The sequence below is a fragment of the Babylonia areolata genome, chromosome 13 (assembly GCF_041734735.1).
Source record: "Babylonia areolata isolate BAREFJ2019XMU chromosome 13, ASM4173473v1, whole genome shotgun sequence".
NCBI lineage: Eukaryota > Metazoa > Mollusca > Gastropoda > Neogastropoda > Buccinidae > Babylonia > Babylonia areolata.
In genome coordinates this window covers 14,331,232-14,352,646 of record NC_134888.1, presented here as the reverse complement: position 1 = coordinate 14,352,646, position 21,415 = coordinate 14,331,232, and the positions used below count along the sequence as shown (strand labels likewise).

The following is a 21,415-nucleotide window of genomic DNA, read 5'->3' as shown; positions in this document are numbered from 1 at the left end:
TATTTGTATTTGTATTTCTTTTTTTATCACAACAGATTTCTCTGTGTGAAATTCGGGCTGCTCTCCCCAGGGAGAGCGCGCCACCCATTTTTTGGTATTTTTTCCTGTGTGCAGTTTTATTTGTTTTTCCTATCGAAGTGGATTTTTCTGCAGAATTTTGCCAGGAACAACCTTTTTGTTGCCGTGGGTTCTTTTACGTGCGCTAAGTGCATGCTGCACACGGGACCTCGGTTTATCGTCTCATCTGAATGACTAGCGTCCAGCATTTGATCCCTACTGGCCCCAGTGACAAAATAGAGTGACTAATTGTGGTGTTACATATTCTGTCCTTACTGGTCCCAGTGACAAAATAGAGTGACTAATTGTGGTGTTACATATTCTGTCCTTACTGGTCCCAGTGACAAAATAAAATGACTGATTGCTGTGTTACATATTTTATCCCTACTGGCCCCAATGACAAAATAAAATGACTGATTGTTGTGTTACATATTTTATCTCTACTGGCCCCAATGACAAAATAAAGTGACTAATTGTGGTGTTACGTATTTTATACCTACTGGTTAATTGTGGTGTTATGTATTTTATCCCTACTAGCTTCAGTGGCAAAATAAAATGACTAATTTTTGTGTTACGTATTTTGTACCTACTGGCTAATTGTGGTGTTATGCATTTTATCCCTACTAGCTTCAGTGACAAAATAAAGTGACTAATTGTGGTGTTATGTATTCTGTCCATACTGGCACCAGTGACAGAATAAACTCACAAGTTGCTGTGTTACATATTCTATCCATACTGGCCCCAGTGACAGAATAAACTGACAAGTTGCCGTGTTACATATTCTATCCATACTGGTACCAGTGACAGAATAAACTCACAAGTTGCCGTGTTACATATTCTATCCATATGGTACCAGTGACAGAATAAACTCACAAGTTGCCGTGTTACATATTCTATCCATACTGGCACCAGTGACAGAATAAACTGACAAGTTGCCGTGTTACATATTCTATCCATACTGGCACCAGTGACAGAATAAACTGACAAGTTGCCGTGTTACATATTCTGTCCATACTGGCACCAGTGACAGAATAAACTCACAAGTTGCTGTGTTACATATTCTATCCCTTCTGTTCCCACTGACAAAATAAAGTGACCAATTGTAGTGTTGTATATTCTTTCCTTACTACCCTCAGTGATGAAATAAAGAGACTAATTGTGGTGCTATATATTTTATCTCTACTGGCCCCATTGAGGAAACAAAATCAGGAAGTGTGGTGCTACGTGTGTGCAGGAGCACAGAGGATGTGTTTGCAGCACTGGAGGACAACCAGGTTCAGCTGTCGACCATGAAGGCCTCCCGATTCGTCAAGGCCTTCGAACAGGAAGTGGACCAGTGGGAGCGCACTCTGTCCCTCATTCTGGAGGTGACGGAAATGCTGCTCACCGTGCAGAGGCAGTGGATGTACCTAGAGGTAAGTGTGTGTGGGTGTGTGATGTGTATGTGTGTGTGTGTGTGGTGTGCGTGTGTATGTGTTGTGATGTAGAGGGCGGGGAAGGAGAGGGTTGTGTATGCACATGCGCATGTGTGTGTGGGGAGATGCATCTGTGTGTGTGTGTGTGTTGTGCATTTGTGTATACTGGTGCATATAAGACAATATTTGATTCTTCTTTTCTTTTGTTGTTTTGTTCCTTTGAGCTTACTTTTGTCTAATGATAAGAGTGTTACAGGAGGGTGGTTGGGGTGGGGGGACAAGAAGAAAAGGGCAAGGAAACAAACCGTCATGAGAACAATTTTTGTGGACAGAACATCTTTCTGGGTGAGGACATCCGAAAGCAGCTGCCCCGAGAATCAGCAGAGTTTGACAGCGTCAACAAAAGCTGGAAGGAAACGATGACACGACTGAACAGCACCAAGAACGCCCTGCGTGGCACCCACCACCAAGGTAGGAATCCACTGGCTTTGGTACAGGTCACCGAGGATGGAACTCCCTCCTGTAGAGTTGAGTTTATCGACCTCTTGGCTGACATCCTCAAGGTCAGGTTGTTCTGGGGTTTGGGTTTTCGTTTGGTGAAGGTTGCATTGTTCAGAGCTTGGGTTTTTGTTTGGTGAAGGTTGCATTGTTCAGAGCTTGGGTTTTCATTAGGGAAGGTTGCATTGTTCAGAGCTTGGGTTTTCATTCAGTGAAGGTTGCATTGTTCAGAGCTTGGTTTTTGTTTGGTGAAGGTTGGCTTTGTTAGAGCTTGGGTTTTTGTTTCAGTGAAGGTTGCATTGTTCAGAGCTTGGGTTTTCATTCAGTGAAGGTTGCTTTGTTCAGAGCTTGGGTTTTTGTTTGGTGAAGGTTGCTTTGTTCAGAGCTTGGGTTTTCATTCAGTGAAGGTTGCTTTGTTCAGAGCTTGGGTTTTTGTTTGGTGAAGGTGCTCTGTTCAGAGTTGGGTTTTTGTTCCAGAAGGTGCATTGGGTTTTCATTCATCAGTGAAGGTTGCTTTGTTCAGAGCTTGGGTTTTTGTTTGGTGAAGGTTGCTTTGTTCAGAGCTTGGGTTTTTGATTCAGTGAAGGTTGCATTGTTCAGAGATTGGGTTTTTGTTCAGTGAAGGTTGCATTGTTCAGAGCTTGGGTTTTTGTTCAGTGAAGGTTGCATTGTTCAGAGATTGGGTTTTTGTTCAGTGAAGGTTGCATTGTTCAGAGCTTGGGTTTTTGTTTGGTGAAGGTTGCATTGTTTGAGGGGCTGAGTCATGGATGTCTGTGTGGGTTGGAGGTCTGTCTGGTGTTCCAAAGGGGAGTCCTGGCTGTCAAAGGGAGAGTGAAGATCCGAGGGTGGTGAAGTCTTGGTTATTGTTCTGGCATTCGCGGGGGTAGGGATGGTGGTGGTTCTGGATGAAATCCCTCATCCAAGTGCAGATGTTTGCCACCCATGTCCTTTTTCTGTGTTCCGGTTGGTTTTTACTAGTAGGACTGTTTCTACCCCTGCCATCTTGGTAGTTGTATTCTGGTTTTCTTGGGATGTTCACGATATGATTCATAACATACCAGGCATGAGAATCCGAGTGATAGCTGATTTGCCCAGCTTTTAGTTCACATCGACCAAAAGGCAGATATTTTGTCTCATGGAAAAGCTAACAGTAACAGTTCTTTGCCCTCTATCATTGTAAATGAGAGAGATGTTTATGCAGCTCATTTTCATCCTTTGAACATATATGTCAACTTGGATGCTTAACTGTTAAAAAAAATTTTAGGTGTTAAATATTGAACACCTGTCATAGATATAGTCCCAGATGCAGCATAGTTTGAATATTAAAAATGTCATTGCTTATTTGTTAAACATTGATAAACAGATGAAAGTTAGGGTTTAAAAAATAAAACAAAAGAAGCATGCCATACTTAAAACGGAGACTTAGATTTTCTTTTAAAAGTTTGATATTCTGTGCCTGCCATACATGTGTTTCCAGATATATTGTAAAGGGAACAATGAATGTCACTATTATTCTGGTGAACAATTATATGTACAGCAGAATCTGACAAAACCTCGTTTCAAGCTGTGTCAGTGGGACAAGCGACCTGTCGTGTGACATAAATGAACGCTTCACTTGTGCATGAACCAGACATGTTACAGGAAGGTTAGGAGAAAGGTGGCAGAATGGTTAAGACAGTGTCCATGACGGTCTGGGTTCGTAACCCGCTCTCACTCTTACTCCCAAGTTTGACTGGAAATCTAACTGAGTGTGTAGTCTTTCAGATAATAATAATAATAATAATAATAATAATGGATACTTATATAGCACACTATCCAGAAATCTGCTCTAGGTGCTTTACAAAAACGCTTTTGATAACATAAAACATTATATCTATGTTACATACACACACCAAAATGTGACCACACACACACACACACACACACACACACACACGCACGCACGCACACACGCACACACACACACACACACTGCATACATACATATTAACATGCATGTGTATCTAACAGCTACCCTAACACATACGCACACACAGGCAGGCACAAACTTACATAAACACACGCACACACGATACACATTCATATACATGCATGTAGTTGTGGACCTGCCACAATTGAACTTATTGCTGAGGGAAAAGGTGAGTTTTGAGACGAGATTTAAAAGATGCGAGGGAATCAGAATGACGGAGGTTATCAGGGAGCTTGTTCCACGTCTTTGGCGATTGAAAAGAAAACGATCTGTGTCCATAGGTCTTACTTCTGACGTGAGGTATCCTGAGAAGTCGAGTATCAGAAGAAGAACGGAGCTGGCGAGACGGGGTATAGATATGGATGAGTTCAGAAAGATACTTTGGGCCAGATCCGTTGACTGCGGAAAAGGTCAGAGTGGATAGCTTATAGTCTATTCGATCAGAAACAGGCAACCAGTGGAGAGACTGAAGGAGAGGAGAAACATGGTCAAATTTAGAAGCTCTGCAAATGAGTCTGGCAGCGTTATTCTGAATTCGTTGGAGTCTGTCTAACAGGTATTTGGGAAGGCCGGCCAAAAGAGAGTTGCAGTAATCCAATCTTGAGAGAACCAGAGAGCATACAAGTGTCTTGGTTGCATCGGTTGAGAGATAGTGGCGGATAGAGCTGATTCTACGCAGTTCCAAATAGGCAACTTTACAGATATTCGAAATGTGCTGTTGGAAGGAAAGAGACTGGTCCAGGATTACACCAAGACTGCGAACAATAAGATGAGATGAGACAATAAAGCAAGTTCCCGTGTGCAGCATGCACTTGGCGCACTGAAAAAGAACCCATGGCAACAAAAGTGTTATCCTCTGGCAAAATTCTACAAACAAAATCCTTTCTGATAGATACACAAATATATAAGAAATGCACTCAAAGCCTGACAAGTGCATTGGTTTATGGTGCGTGTCAGGCATCCGCCTCACAGATGTAGTGTAGTGTATGTGGATTAGTCCGATTGCAATGGCGCCTCCTTGAGAAACAGAAAGTGAAACTGAAGCTGACACGTTGCATCGCTCTCTGTTCAGGGATGCTGGAGCAGCTCAATGAGATGAACACCAAGCTGGAGGAGATCCAGAAGTCTCTGGACATGTACCTGGAGACCAAGCGTCAGATCTTCCCACGTTTCTACTTCCTGTCCAACGATGACCTCCTGGAGATCCTGGGACAGTCCAAGAACCCTGAGGCCGTGCAGCCTCACCTGAAGAAGTGTTTCGACAACATCAAGTCCCTCAAGATGAGCAAGGTAGGTATTGTAATATTTTCCGTGTATCTGTGTATAGAGTAGGCTACATCCCAAATCTAGATCTGAGTTCATTTCACAGAAGCTTTGATAGATGTACAGCAGTCGGTAAGTCCAAGGGGCTTAAATCTTATCCCATTCAGGGGAGGTTACTACAGAATACAGAATACTTTATTATCTAAATAAGAGAAATTCACATACAGTGGATTCAGCAACAGAGTTTGTCATCAGATGATTAACATCCAGATAATTGCTACAGGTATTATTTTCAGTTTTGGAGATAATAGAAATATTCTGTATTTTGTTTAGAGACTGGGTTCCATGTGATGTGTTGTCTTCCTATTACAGTATACATTGAGTTAACATTGGGTAATATCTTTCTGTAATGCATATAGTTCATGTGAGGTAGTACCTTCCTATTATGTATGAGTTGGTTACTTGTGGGTTATTGCCATTCTGTTATGTATGAATTAAGCTCATGTGGGGCTATTATCTTTCTGTTGAGTGTGAATTTGGTTTCTTGTGGGGTTCTTCCTCCCTGTTATGTATAAATCGGGTTCATGTAGGATATTGCCATTCTGTTATGTATATCTTTCTGTTACGTGTGAATTTGGTTTCTTGTGGGGTATTTTCTTCCTGTTTTATATGAAATGGGTTCTTCTGGGGTAATACCATTCTATTATGTATAGATTAGGAACATGAAGTGTGTGAATTTGGTTTCTTGTGGGGTATTACCTTCTGGTTGTGTACACATTGGGTTCTGTGTAAAGTGTTGTCTTCCGATCATGTGTGACTTGGAGGCAGAACGGTTAAGATGCTTGTCTGCCAATACAGTGTCTGTTAGGGTCTGGGTTCGAATCCCACTCTCGCCCTTTCTCCAAAAGTTTGACTGGAAAATCAAACTGAGCGTCTAGTCATGCGGATGAGACAATAAACCCAGGTCCCGTATGCAGCAAGCACTTGGCGCACTGAAAAAAATCCCATGGCAACAAAAGTGTTGTCCTCTGGTAAAGTTCTGTAAAAGGGATCACCCCTGATAGGTGCACAAGTACTTGTGCATGCACTCAAAGCCTAGCAAACATGTTGAGTTAGGCTCCAGTCAGAGAAAATGAAACAGAATATCTTCATCTTCTTCTTCTTTGTTCATGGCCTGCAACTCCCACGTTCACTTGTATGTACACGAGTGGGCTTTTACGTGCATGACCGTGTTTACCCTGCCATGTAGGCAGCCATACTCTGTTTTCGGGGGTGAAACAGAATATGACTTTGGTTTGCAGGCGGCGCTGACACAGAAGTGGGAGGCAGCCGGGATGTCATCCATGGAGGGAGAGTATGTCGAGTTTGGTCACGCTGTTTATCTGGAGGGCCCGGTGGAGGTGAGTTTGTGTGTATGTGTTTTGTGTGTGTGTGTGTGAGTGTGTGTGTGTGTGTTAGGGTGTGCTGTGTGTGAGTGTGTCTTTGTCTTTGTGTGTGTGTGTGTGTGTGTGTGTGTGCAATTGTGTGTGTGTGTGTGTGTGTGTGTGTGTGTGTGTGTGTTCATCTATAACTGTCAGTAAAATGAACTTTGTGTTGGCTCTTATGTGTGCGTTCATTAGTTTAGCATCTTTTCACTATCAGTGATGTTAGACAAGGATAGAGAAAAAATCAAGGGAGGGAAAAGAAATTACTGTATATGCATGTGAGTACACGAAGGTGTGTGCATGTGTGTGTGTGTGTGTGTCTGTCTGTGTGTCTATGGTATCACATATATGTTTTTTATGTTATCACATATACATCCATGCACTTGAACACACACACACACACACACACACACATACACGCTCACACGTATGTACAGGTATGAGGGTGTGCGTATCTGTATGTGCCCATAAAATGGACGCCAACATCAAGACACCATCCTCGCCTGTGGTCTGTTCCAGGCGTGGCTGTGTGACGTGGAGAAGACGATGCGCTGGACCCTGAAAGAAGTGCTGAAGAACTGCCGACTGGCTCTCAAGAAAAGCCTGACCAAGCGCGACAAGTGGATCAAAGACTGGCCCGGGCAGGTGTGTGTCACTGTGCTGTGGCTTGGTGTCGGTGTTGCTGTTGGGTTATTCAGTGTGTGTGTGTGTGTGTGTGTGTGTGTGTGTGTGTGTGTGTGTGTGTGTGTGTGTGTGTGTGCTTTGAAATACTGCTAAATGCAGTCATCTTTGTGGAGTTGTTCGTTTTATTGTTATTGCTTTGAGTTGTATGTTCTGTCCTTTATGTATGTTTGTTTTTGGTTGGGTTTTTTTTGCTTGCTTTTTTTTTTGTTTTGTTTTTTTGTATTGAGTTTGGGGAATGGTTCATTTTGTGTTGGTGTATTTATTTAAAGCTTTTTTGGGGGGGAGTGTCACCAGATCACTGATATGTACAGCAGTGGGCTTTTACATGTATGACCGATTTTACCCTGCCATGTTGGCAGCCATACTCCATTTTCGGGAGGAAAAACATTTTTTAATTCTCAGCAAAAGCTATGATATTTTTTGTGTTCTCACATTGTCCAGTATATAACGGTAATGATGATGATCAGCCACCATTTCCCCTTCCTCCACTGCAAAAAACACCCCAACAAAACAATCCTCGATATGGCTTACGATAAACTGGCTGTCCCCGTTACAGATGTGCATCACGGCCAGTCAGATCCAGTGGACCCAGGACGTCACCAAGGCTCTGACGACCACCAAGGAGAGGGGAGACAAGCGGCCCCTGAAAAGCCTCAAGAAGAAGCAGGTGGCCATGCTGAACAAGTTCTCCGAGGCCATCCGCGGAAACCTGACCAAGATTCAGCGCGCCAAGATCGTGGCCTTGGTGACCATAGAGGTGCACGCCCGTGACATCATCGAGAAGCTGATCAAGACGGGCTGCAACGACATCAACGCCTTCGACTGGCTGAGTCAGCTGCGTGTCTACTGGGACAAGGTGAGGAGGGACTGTGATTTATGTGTGTGTGTGTGTGTGTGTGTGTGTGTGTGTGTGTGTGTGTGTGTGTGTGTGTGTTGTTTGTGTTTGTGTTTGGGTCTGTGTTAACGCACTGGCTTTATGTTTTTTGGACTTTTGTGTTTCGTTTTCATTTTTGGAGCATAACGATAAGTTGTGTGTTGGAAATTATGTGTATTTGCTAACTTTTTTTGTTGTTGCTCCTGCTGTACAATTTAAGGTGTAGATTTAAACATGAGTGATATGATAATGTCACCATTGTGTAATCTACACAGTTGAGGTGATTGTAGATTGAACAATTAAATATGAGTGATATGATAATGTCACCATTGTGTAATTTACACAGCTGAGGTGATTGTAGATTGAACAAAAAAATGCAGGGGAGGACACCAGAATAGTGCTGGTTTGAAGGAAACGGCATGATGTTGTTGTTTCTTTTGAGTAACCTTTTATTAAAAAAAAAAAAAATGAAAAGATAATCTTGTGTTTACTTGACGTTTTCCCCTTTTGTGTTTCAAATGCCCCTGCATCAGCATTGTCGATTCTTTCCCCCCCCCCAGGAATACGATGACTGCGTGGTGAAGCAGACCAACACCCAGTTCCAGTACGGCTACGAGTACCTTGGGAACTCTGGTCGTCTGGTGATCACACCTCTCACTGACCGCTGCTACATGACCTTGACCACTGCCCTTCACCTTCACCGGGGTGGCAGCCCCAAGGGCCCAGCGGGAACAGGAAAAACGGAGACCACCAAGGATCTGGGCAAAGCTCTGGGCATGTACGTCATTGTCGTCAACTGCTCGGAGGGTCTGGATTACAAGTCCATGGGTCGCATGTTTTCTGGTTTGGCCCAGGTGAGTGGCGAGGGGGCGCAGCTAGTGTCAGTGTGACAGGAAAGGTACATAATCCTGGGACAACTATAATGCTTTCTCTTCTTACTGAAACAACCATGTTGCTTTCTCTTCAAAGTATGTACCTGTACAAATGATTGAAAATAGTCTGCAGATTTTTTATTTTATTTATATTTATATTTATAATTTTTTGCAGCAGGCTAAACGGATTACATGTATAGGAGTAAACTACCTTGTAAGAAAACAGTATGTAACTGCTTATATGGTGGGGTGAAGTAAGCTATTCATATGGAATCTCAGTGGTGCATGTATAGAAGTGAATTTGGGAGTTGTAACTCCGAGAAAAATGAATGTTACGGCATTGTTAAAAATGTAGTTTGTTTATTATTTATTATCGTGTGGAATGTATTTGTGCTGGTAGCTGTGGATATTGAAAAATTGGCAGCAACTGTTTACGTATATATATTTTTTCCTCCTTGCCAGACTGGAAAGAAAGGAGAGAAAAGGTCTTCATTTTCAGCATTGATTCCTTTGTTCCTGCTTGTTTCTTGTTTGCAGAAAGAATGAAACGGGTTCTGTGTGTGTGTTCAGACAGGTGCGTGGGGCTGCTTTGATGAGTTCAACCGTATCAACATAGAGGTGCTGTCAGTGGTGGCCCAGCAGATCCTGTCCATTCTGAGCGCTCTGGCCGCCAACTCTGAGCGCTTCGTGTTTGAGGGACGAGAGATTGACCTGGTGTGGTCCTGTGGCATCTTCATCACCATGAACCCTGGTGCGGTGACTTACCTTTGGTTTAAACAAATCTTTCTTCAGTAAACATGTCATACTTGTACACGTAGACAGCGGAGCAACAACAAGCTAAAAGCTTGTATCGTTCTCAGTGATTTACCTTTGTCTCATTCAGCCCTGCGCCCCGAGCATTGCCAGGACATTGAAAGTAGTTTCATTAAAACATACGATCAGTGCGAAAGACAGAGTGAAAGAATCGTTACACAGGATGAAACATGCACATGCTAGAGCACGAAAAAAAACCCCAGACATGCGTAACCTCTCTCACCGAATTTGTCCATCAGTAAAAATATCATACAGATAAAGAACTGTGCATGAAGGCTGTGTGTGTATGGGGGGTTTGGAGGGGGCGGGGGACTGTGTGTGGGGGGGTGGGGGGTGGGGATGTCGGGTTTTTTTTCTGGCCAATGGAGAAGACATATAAAGAGCACTTAAGAGCAGGAAAGGAAAATAAGAATGATACAATATGCTTCATGATCTTGCATGCAGCTGAGACCACAAAAAAAAAGAAGAAAAAAAAAGACTCAATAAAACAGTTTCCACATCCTACACCTCTCTCTCTCTCTTTATCTATAGTTGTTCTTTTTTTTGTCATATACCATTTCTATTGTTACAGAAACCTTGTGTAATAATTTGTTTTCAAAATAATATCAAATCAATGATGGTGGTGATTGTCAAGTCAGATGGCTTTAGTCAGCCTTTTGTTTTTTACAGTGTCCCTTTTCTGTCCATCCCCTCTCCCTTCCCCCAGCCACCTCCTGCCATGTGATGGAGAGAGGTGGGAGAAGGGAGAGGAGTTCCCCCAGCCACCTCCTGCCATGTGATGGAGAGAGGTGGGAGAAGGGAGGGGAGTTCCCCCAGCCACCTCCTGCCATGTGATGGAGAGAGGTGGGAGAAGGGAGAGGAGTTCCCCCAGCCACCTCCTGCCATGTGATGGAGAGAGGTGGGAGAAGGGAGGGGAGTTCCCCCAGCCACCTCCTGCCATGTGATGGAGAGAGGTGGGAGAAGAAGGGAGGGGAGTTCCCCCAGCCACCTCCTGCCATGTGATGGAGAGAGGTGGGAGAAGAAGGGAGGGGAGTTCCCCCAGCCACCTCCTGCCATGTGATGGAGAGAGGTGGGAGAAGAAGGGAGGGGAGGAGGAAGGATGACATGGATTCCTATCTTGAATGATTTGTTTCAGCATTTACAGTGCAACACGTGGTGTCTTTGCAGGCTATGCTGGTCGCACAGAACTGCCAGACAACCTGAAGTCCATGTTCCGTCCTATCGCCATGGTGGTGCCAGACTCCAACCTGATCGCTGAGATCATCCTGTTCGCTGAGGGCTTCGGAAACACCAAGGTATGGGCTCTGGTCCTCTTGGTGCCACTTGCACAGTGCTTCTTGCTTCAGAGATCTTGTGAAAAGACAAAGAGAGCCAACACTATTGTAATAAGGAATTTTTTGCTCCCCCCAACCCCCCTCCCATGACCCTATCCCCCCCTCACCCCCCCGGCCCCCCCGTTCTCTTCTCATTCTTCTTCTGTTGCTGTGTCCAACTGTCTGTCTTTCATTTTTATCTGGTTCTTTTTTGTACTGTCTTCCATTCTCTCACGCACATGCACGCACACACACACGCACACACACACACACACACACACACACACGCTGTCTCTCTATTTGTCTTTATTTTCCTCCAAGCATGTCCTCTCCCTCTCTCTGCATCTTGCTTTTTACTATCATAAATAAAAAGCTTACTGCGATGTGTTCGTCATCTGTGAATGTCATCATTTTTTCTTCTGATTGCCTCATACCTATTAACAGTGCATTCAAGAAGATTAATATGAGAAATTATGAAATGCAGAAAGACAGAAGCCACACACACGCACACATGCATGCATAGACACACACACACATACACACATACACACATGCATGCATAGACACACACACACATACACACATACACACATGCATGCATAGACACACACACACATACACACATACACACATGCATGCATAGACACACACACACATACACACATACACACATGCATGCATAGACACACACACACATACACACATACACACATGCATGCATAGACACACACACACATACACACATACACACATGCATGCATAGACACACACACACATACACACATACACACATGCATGCATAGACACACACACACATACACACATACACACATGCATGCATAGACACACACACACATACACACATACACACATGCATGCATAGACACACACACACATACACACATACACACATGCATGCATAGACACACACACACATACACACATACACACATGCATGCATAGACACACACACACATACACACATACACACATGCATGCATAGACACACACACACATACACACATACACACATGCATGCATAGACACACACACACATACACACATACACACATGCATGCATAGACACACACACACATACACACATACACACATGCATGCATAGACACACACACACATACACACATACACACATGCATGCATAGACACACACACACATACACACATACACACATGCATGCATAGACACACACACACATACACACATGCAAACACTGTCTGTCTGTCTGTCTCTGATGTACATACATCCATACAAAGACAAGCTTTTTTGAATCCAATTAAAATTTGATCAATATTTCAATAAAATATTTTACAGTCACTGTCGTCCATTAAACGTGCAGAAGAACAAACTTGAAGAAACTAAAGAATGTCTGACATTTTGAAAGATTCATGTGCACCTTCCCTGTCCTAAGCTAACTCCCATTTCCAGTGAAAACCTGTCAGACAAAATAATACTGCTGCCTTGGACTCTTTCTGTGTACCTTTGTCTCCAAGTTGGTGGACCTGGGGTATGGGCCGACTAATAACTAATGAACTTTGTTGTTTTTCTCTCACAAAACTGGCCTGTCTCATCTGTCCTCTAGCAGTCTTCGTCCAAGGCAAGAAGTGTTCACTGTCTGTTTGAGCCACATGTATCCATCTGTTCGTATCACCGATTTTGTGTCTCGTCTTGTTACCAAATGACAGTCACGTTCTTGGAAACTCAAACTCAGCACAGCAAAAAATAGTTTTGAACAGTTATGAATATATATTTTTTTGAAGAATGGCCCCATCATGAAGGTGGAAGAAAAACAAGTCTGTAAGTCAAATGTATGTTAAATTTACTGAATGTTTAACACATGCTGTTGCATCCCTAATCCCTGTTGGAACTGAGTGGGTGGGAGTCTGTTGATTAGAAAGTGGTGACAGATATTACTAATGAAGTGGAGACAGATTGGATAGCAATGTTTGGTGAAGCTGCTTGAGGGTTGATGATCCTGTCTTCACTTAAGTCATTTGGATTTTTAAAGAATATATTTTTTTATATAAAGAGTCTGGGAAAGAAGTAAAGTGAAAAAAAAAAACTTATTCAGAAACACACACACACACACACACACACACACACACACACACACACACAATCACAATCACACACACACACTCACATACACACACACACACTCACACTATGGAGAAATTGTTTTTTTTAAAGTGCAAGAATAGAATTCTGTGTCTGAACTGTTGTTTGCTGTGCTGGGTTGCTGTCCAGTGATGGCCGGTTTGCCTTGTTTGACCGTGTTCTGACGGCATTCACACAGTGAGGCTGACTGAAGACCACTGGTTTCCTGTGTTCCTCTTCCATCCTCCCCTCCACCCTTCTGTGGATTCCCACACTCCCCCCCCCCCCACCATGCCCCTCTGTCCTTCCTTCCTCTTCTTCCCCCCAGTCCTTGTCTCTCTCCATCCCTCTCCGCTTCCTCAGGTCTGGGTTGTGTGTCCTTGAGGTTTTGTTGCCCCCACTTCCGTTATCTTGCCCCCTACATGTAACTGCCGTCATCGTTCCTCTGTACATGTGATTCCCTGCCCCTTCCTCGGTTCGTGTGATTCTCTGCCCCTTCCTCGGTTTGTGTGATTCCCCGCCCTTTGTCACTGTTGAAACTTTCCCCTCTCTAAAAGACTGAAGTTGTTTGTCGTGACGTGGTGGTTACAGTTTACAGATCCCCCCACCTCCCCCATAGATAAGAGGTAAATTGTTGGGACATGATAGTGACCACATGGAAGATTTTCCATAGACCAGAGATATCGTTGTGACATGATAGTGATAGTGACCACATGGAAGATTTTCCGTAGACTAGAGATATTTGTTGTGACATGATAGTGACCACATGGAAGTTTTTTCACAGACCAGAGATATCGTTTTGACATGATAGTGACCACATGGAAGTTTTTTCACAGACCAGAGATATTTGTTGTGACATGATAGTGACCACATGGAAGTTTTTCCATGGACCAGAGATATCGTTGTGACATGATAGTGATAGTGACCACATGGAAGATTTTTCACAGACCAGAGATATCGTTGTGACATGATAGTGATAGTGACCACATGGAAGATTTTTCACAGACCAGAGATATCGTTGTGACATGATAGTGACCACATGGAAGTTTTTTCACAGACCAGAGATATCGTTTTGACATGATAGTGACCACATGGAAGTTTTTTCACAGACCAGAGATATCGTTGTGACATGATAGTGATAGTGACCACATGGAAGATTTTCCACAGACCAGAGATATCGTTGTGACATGATAGTGACCACATGGAAGTTTTTTCACAGACCAGAGATATCGTTGTGACATGATAGTGACCACATGGAAGATTTTCCACAGACCAGAGATATTGTTGTGACATGATAGTGACCACATGGAAGTTTTTCCGCAGACCAGAGATATCGTTGTGACATCAGAGTGGAAGTTTGTGCACTAACTGAAGATGACTCAAGGAGTGACATGGTTTCTTAACAGGACAGGAGTTTTCCTGTTGACGGCAAGTAATCATAGTTGTATCATGTAGGATGGATGTTTTTTTCCAGTGGACTAGAGTAGAAACAAGATAAGTTTACTAATGGACTGAAGTTAATGGCAGCGTTACAGGATGATAATAGGATCAAGGGTTTCCCATCTGCAGAAGGTGACTCTGGAGTGACATGGTGGTAACCCTGCAGGGTGGAGGTTTTCCTTTAGACAAAGTGATCACATTTATCTGTATAAATGGAAGTTTTAGGCAGAAAGCAACTGTGTAGTGTGATACTGGTACCAAGATGCTGCTAATTCCTAACCCTATTCCTTTTGTTGTTGTTGTTGACTCTTTCCCAAGACAGAAGAAGCACTTTGAACCATAGCCAGTTGAAGAAGAAGCACTTTGAACCATAGCCAGTTGAAGAAGAAGCACTTTGAACCATAGCCAGTTGAAGAAGAAGCCTGGAACCAGAGGCTAGGAACCGCTGTTATTTTATATCCCTCAGGGCAGGGAGTGATTGTTATTTTAGTTTTGAGGTCAGCCATTCACTGCACCTTTGTGCTCTCCTGGTGGAAGGGACATCACTCCAGCATCAGTCACTGCTTGGTCACTGGATCAAATGATCTGTTTCTGATCACTTCCCTTCATTTTCACATTTACATCCAGTAGCCTTTGTCAGCTTTTGGTGGTTTATGGAAACACGGCTATACTCATCACTCATTGATTGTTGATTATCTAGCATGGTTGCATGAATACAGGTAAAAGCACATTTGTTGATGTAAGTGAAGATGGTAGGAGCAGACAAGGAGTGCAGAAGAAGGATGGCAAATGGATGGAACAGCAGATTCATCTGTATTTTTTTTATTTTTTTTTTTTTTATGAATGCCTTTAGATCTTGATGCATTATTTGTATGAAAACATTCTGTCTCAAAAATAAAGTTGATAACCTTTCAAATGCCAAGGAAAGTTTACCATTTACATTGTCTTCTAAGTTTAAAGAACACAGTTGCATGAGTGAATCTTCTTTGTTCATGGGCTGCAGCTCCCTCGTTTATTCATATGTACACCCACTATGTAGGCAGCCATGCTCCGCTTTCAGGGGTACATGAGTGAATGATTTTGTCCAAAAATCACACCATGTAATTAGACATTAAACTGAAGGGGAGCAAAAGGAAATCCACTGTAAATGACTAGTGTTTTAATGTATTCCATGCTGACAGGAAAAACACTGCCTGTGATGGGAGCACTGAAAAATTGTAGCTGTTTCACTCTACACTTTCCTTATGATCGTTTTTTTTTTTTTTTTTTTTTTTTTTCAGGAACCAAAAATGTATATATTGGCTGAATTTAACTGACATGCTGTATTGATTATTCAGATGGATGGTTTTGTATGCAGGTCATTGACTAAGCCATACTGTACTTATGTCAGTTTTATTTATATATTTTTAGTTTTCTTTCTGTATTTTGTTTTCAACATTTAGTTAAAAAAAACAAAACAACAACAACCAAAACAACAACAACAAATGTCAACATGAAAGGAAACACTTTTCTCAAACAAAGTGTTTTCTCAACAAATGTAAATGTATTTCATCCTTTTTGAAGCCATTTGAATCTGATTTTTACATTGAACATTCAATTTCAGACCTCACTAAGCCTGGCACAGCTTTGTTTTCAGATTTACATGCTTCTTTACAATGTTTAGTTTGGTATATTTCATTTGATTGTTCAAAGAGCAGTGTTTTTGAGATGCATTATTTATTTACAAATGGACAGTTGATGATTGTTGCTGTTGCAATCTGTATTATTGTCTTGTACAGATTTTTTTCTGTTGTGTGTTTTAATGTGCTTTTGTGTGTTATTATGTGCTATTGTATGTGTATTGATTCACGGGAGGTGCTTAGAGCCACAGAAGCACAATATATTGTTGTTATTGATGATATTTTTTTTTCCTTCTTCTTATTGTTATTGCTGTTGTTATTATTATTGATAATGATGATAATGAAAATAATAATGATATCATTATAACAATGACGATGATTATGATTATGAATATGATTACCGCTGTTCTTCTTCTTCTTCTTATTGCTGTTGTTGTCAACATCATCATCATCATTAATATTATTATTGTGAAGATTAATATCATTACCATTGTTATGATAATCATGATGATGATGATGATATTATTGTTATAATTATTACCTATTATGATGATGATGATGATGATGATGATGATGATGATGATATTTCATTGTTGTTGTGATGCCTGTTTCCAGCTCCTGGCCAAGAAAGTGTTCACCCTGTACTCCCTGGCCATGCAGCAGCTGTCCAAACAGGACCACTACGACTTCGGTCTCCGCGCCCTTGTGTCTGTGCTGCGCTACGCCGGCAAGAAGAAGAGGAGCAACCCGCAGATGTCCGATGAGGAGGTGAGTGAGTGGTGGACATGTTTTGTCCTTGTTGTTGTTGTTATTGTTGTTGTCATGCGATGAGGAGGTGAGTGAGTCAGAGTGGGTGGACGTGTTTTGTCCTTGTTGTTGTTGTTGTTGTTGTTGTCATGCGATGAGGAGGTGAGTGAGTCAGAGTGGTGGACTGTGTTTTGTCCTTGTTGTTGTTGTTGTTGTTATTGTTGTTGTCATGCGATGAGGAGGTGAGTGAGTCAGAGTGGGTGGACTGTGTTTTGTCCTTGTTGTTGTTGTTGTTGTTATTGTTGTTGTCATGCGATGAGGAGGTGAGTGAGTCAGAGTGGGTGGATGTGTTTTGTCCTTGTTGTTGTTGTTGTTGTTATTGTTGTTGTCATGCGGTGAAGAGGTGAGTGAGGCAGAGTGGGTGGATGTGTTTTGTCCTTGTTGTTGTTGTTGTTATTGTTGTTGTCATGCGATGAGGAGGTGAGTGAGTCAGAGTGGGTGGATGTGTTTTGTCCTTGTTGTTGTTGTTGTTATTGTTGTTGTCATGCGATGAGGAGGTGAGTGAGTCAGAGTGGGTGGATGTGTTTTGTCCTTGTTGTTGTTGTTGTTGTTATTGTTGTTGTCATGCGGTGAGGAGGTGAGTGAGTGGGTGGACATGTTTTGTCACTGTTTTTGTCGTGTGATGAGGAGGTGAATGAGTGGTAGACGTGTTCTGTCGTTGTCTTTGTTGTTATCGTTGTTGTAGTGCGATGAGGAGGTGAGTGAGTGGTGTACATGTTTTGTCCTTGTTGTTGTTGTTATTGTTGTTGTCATGCGATGAGGAGGTGAGTGAGTGGTAGACATGTTCTGTCATTGTCTTTGTTGTTATCGTTGTTGTAGTGCGATGAGGAGGTGAGTGAGTGGGTGGACGTGTTTTGTCGTTGTTGTCGTTGTTGTTGTTGTCATGCGATGAGGAGGTGAGTGAGTGGGTGGACATGTTTTGTCACTGTTGTTGTTGTTGTTATCATTGTTGTTGTGTGATGAGGAGGTGAGTGAGTGGTGGACGTGTTCTGTCACTGTTGTTGTCATGCAATGAGGAGATGGGGTGAGTGTTGTTGTCTTTGTTGTCATCATTGTTGTCATGCGATGAGGAGGTGAGTGAGTGGATGGATGTGTTCTGTCGTTGTTGTTGTCATTGTTGTTGTTATCGTTGTTGTCGTGCGATGAGGAGGTGAGTGAGTGGTGGACGTGATCTGTCGTTGTTGTTTTGTTGTCGTCGTTGTCGTGCAATGAAGAGGTGAGTGGCGGGCATGTTCTGTCACTGTTGTTGTTGTTGTTGTTGGTGTTGTCGTTGTCATGCAAATTTTAAGCATTCTTTGCCATTTCACAACCTTCAAAAATGTATTTCCATGAATACCTTCAAACACTTTATATGAATTCCTTCAGCATATTGCCCCCTCTGCCCCCCTCCCCCGCCTCTCCCCCCACCCCACCCCACCCCCCATGACCTCCTTCCATCCCCAGCCATAACATGTGATGGATTTAAAGGATGAAACACTGGCAAGGCGATGCATGAAATTTGTTTGTATACCTACTGTGAGCGTTTGGGGCATTTAAATATAGCTTTTTTTTTTTTTTTTTTACCTTCAAGGGGTGTTGAAACATTGCACACATGCATTGTCTACAAGGGGTGTTGAAACATTGCACACATGCATCGTCTACAAGGGGTGTTGAAACATTGCACACATGCATCGTCTACAAGGGGTGTTGAAACATTGCACACATGCATCGTCTACACACACCACATAAACTGAACCACGACTGTTTTGTGACGTCGTTCAGATTCTGCTGCTGTCGATGAAAGACATGAACATCGCGAAGCTGACGTCGGTGGATCTGCCGCTGTTCAACGCCATCATGTCGGATCTGTTCCCAGGTGTGGAGACACCGCTCATTGACTACACCAAGGTCAGTTCAGTGGCCCTCTTGTCCTTTGGTCTTGTTCATTTGTGCTTTGTTTTTTTTGTTTGTGGGTTGTTTTTTTTCTTCTGATTTCTTTTTATTTCAGTATATTGTTTGGTATTATTGTGATTTTACTCCCCGTTGAATATGTGTGAAACTCTCCATGATGACTTAAGATTATGGAAGTAAATGTGTGGGTTTTTGCGTGTGTGTGTGTGTGTGTATGTGTGTGTGTGTGTGTGTGTGTGTGTGTGTGTGTGTGTGTGTTCATGCACATTAATATGCTTACTTTCATGTATGTGGGTATGTGTGTGCGCTCGTTCATAGTGTGTGCATTGAGAGAGTGTTGGCATGTGCACTTGTGTGTATGCTTGCCTTTGTATGTGTGTGTGTGTGTGAGTGTATGTTAGTGTACATGGTGTGTGCATGGGTAGTATGAGTGTGTGTGTGCGTATGTGTGTTGATTTGAATAAATCTTTTTAACCATGAAATCAGGTTTTGATCAAGTTACAAGCAAGCAGATGTACGCACACACACACACACACACAAACACGCCATACAACCATTTTTATACCATACTTCTAAATGTATATCACCACCCCCACCACTACCCCCAAACCCCCTCCTCCAACCAACCCCCCCACACCACCCCCACCCCCCTTTGATCAACAGCTGAAGTCGGCCATCGAGGCGGAGCTGCGCGCCCACTCCATGCAGGTGAACACCAATGCGGTCACCAAGGTGATCCAGCTGTACGAGACCAAGACGTCGCGTCATGCCGTCATGATTGTGGGCCAGACCCAGGCGGCCAAGACCGTCACCTGGCGGGTGCTCCAGGCCGCCATGACGCGCCTCAACCACGACGGGGACGTCAACTACCAGGCTGTCAAGGTAAGGGGATCAGAATCAGAATCACCCCCGAAAATGGAGTATGGCTGCATACATGGCGGGGTAAAAACGGTCATGCAGGTAAAAGCCCACTTGTGTAGATACAAGTGAACATGGGAGTTGCAGCTCATGAATGAAGGACAAGAACAAGAAACCTTTACAAGGTTTATAAGACACGCATGCAAAATTACATGCAATAGGTAGAGTGTGACGTGGCTTCATCATGGGGTTGCCAACAGCCCAGTGGATAAAGTCGTTGCAATTTCAGTCTTGGGGTCTCCTGGGTTCGAATCTCAAGTCAGTCGCAGCGCCTGGTGGTTTTGGTTTGTTCAAGTGGCCTTGGTTGAGATTTTTCTGATCTCCCGGGTCAACTGATGGGCAGACCTGATAAGTGCCTGAGCCCCTTTTGTGTATGCAAATACAGAATATCAAATGTGCGAGTCGAAGATTCTGTAACCCATGCCAGTGTTAGGTGGCTTATGGAAACAAGAACCCAGCATGTACAACACCCCCAAACGGAGTATGGCTGCTTATAGGGTTGGGGTAAAAAGGGTCATACACATCAAATCCTATTTGTATTTGTGAATGTGGGTGTTGTAACCCACAAGCACGGCAGAAGAAGAAGAAGACATTTGCAGCTTCTGTTGTGGGTTCTTTGCTTCAAACGCCTGGTGAAAAGACTGATGGAGTGGTCATGATGTAGGTTTATGTGCGTGAATGGCACTGTGCTTGTGTCTGATTTTCTTTTGTCGCTCGTTTTCTTTCCAGGTGCCACAGGGTTTCCTTTCCTTTCTTTCTGCATTTGTGGGCTGCAACTCCCACGTTCATTGTGTGTACCAGTGGGCTGCAACTCCCACGTTCATTGTGTGTACCAGTGGGCTGCAACTTCCATGTTCATTGTGTGTACCAGTGGGCTGCAACTCCCATGTTCATTGTGTGTACCAATGGGCTGCAAGTCCCACGTTCATTGTGTGTACTTGTGTGTACCAGTGGGCTGCAACTCCCACGTTCATTGTGTGTACCGGTGTGTACCAGTGGGCTGCAACTCCCACGTTCATTGTGTGTACCAGTGGGCTGCAACTCCCACGTTCATTGTGTGTACCAGTGGGCTGCAACTCCCACGTTCATTGTGTGTACCAGTGGGCTGCAACTCCCATGTTCATTGTGTGTACCAGTGGGCTGCAACTCCCATGTCATTGTGTGTACCAGTGGGCTGCAACTCCCATGTTATTGTGTGTACCAGTGGACTGCAACTCCCATGTCATTGTGTGTACCAGTGGGCTGCAACTCCCACGTTCATTGTGTGTACCGGTGGGCTGCAACTCCCACGTTCATTGTGTGTACCAGTGGGCTGCAACTCCCACGTTCATTGTGTGTACCAGTGGGCTGCAACTCCCACGTTCATTGTGTGTACCGGTGGGCTGCAACTCCCACGTTCATTGTGTGTACTGGTGGGCTGCAACTCCCACGTTCATTGTGTGT

The 21,415-nt window shown here is 43.4% G+C and overlaps 1 protein-coding gene across 1 annotated transcript in view; it reads left to right on the top strand.

The window, feature by feature from the left end:
• Positions 1-21,415, top strand: part of LOC143289079 (dynein axonemal heavy chain 2-like) — a 135,445-nt gene that overhangs the window by 36,388 nt on the left and 77,642 nt on the right. Inside the window, exons 28-39 of the mRNA XM_076597918.1 lie at positions 1,292-1,472; positions 1,805-1,943; positions 5,012-5,229; positions 6,504-6,602; positions 7,146-7,271; positions 7,867-8,166; positions 8,745-9,038; positions 9,627-9,807; positions 11,037-11,164; positions 16,973-17,125; positions 18,926-19,051; positions 19,718-19,936. Coding sequence (XP_076454033.1) covers positions 1,292-1,472; positions 1,805-1,943; positions 5,012-5,229; positions 6,504-6,602; positions 7,146-7,271; positions 7,867-8,166; positions 8,745-9,038; positions 9,627-9,807; positions 11,037-11,164; positions 16,973-17,125; positions 18,926-19,051; positions 19,718-19,936 — 2,164 coding nt within the window. The remainder of the gene's footprint in view (positions 1-1,291; positions 1,473-1,804; positions 1,944-5,011; positions 5,230-6,503; positions 6,603-7,145; positions 7,272-7,866; positions 8,167-8,744; positions 9,039-9,626; positions 9,808-11,036; positions 11,165-16,972; positions 17,126-18,925; positions 19,052-19,717; positions 19,937-21,415) is intronic.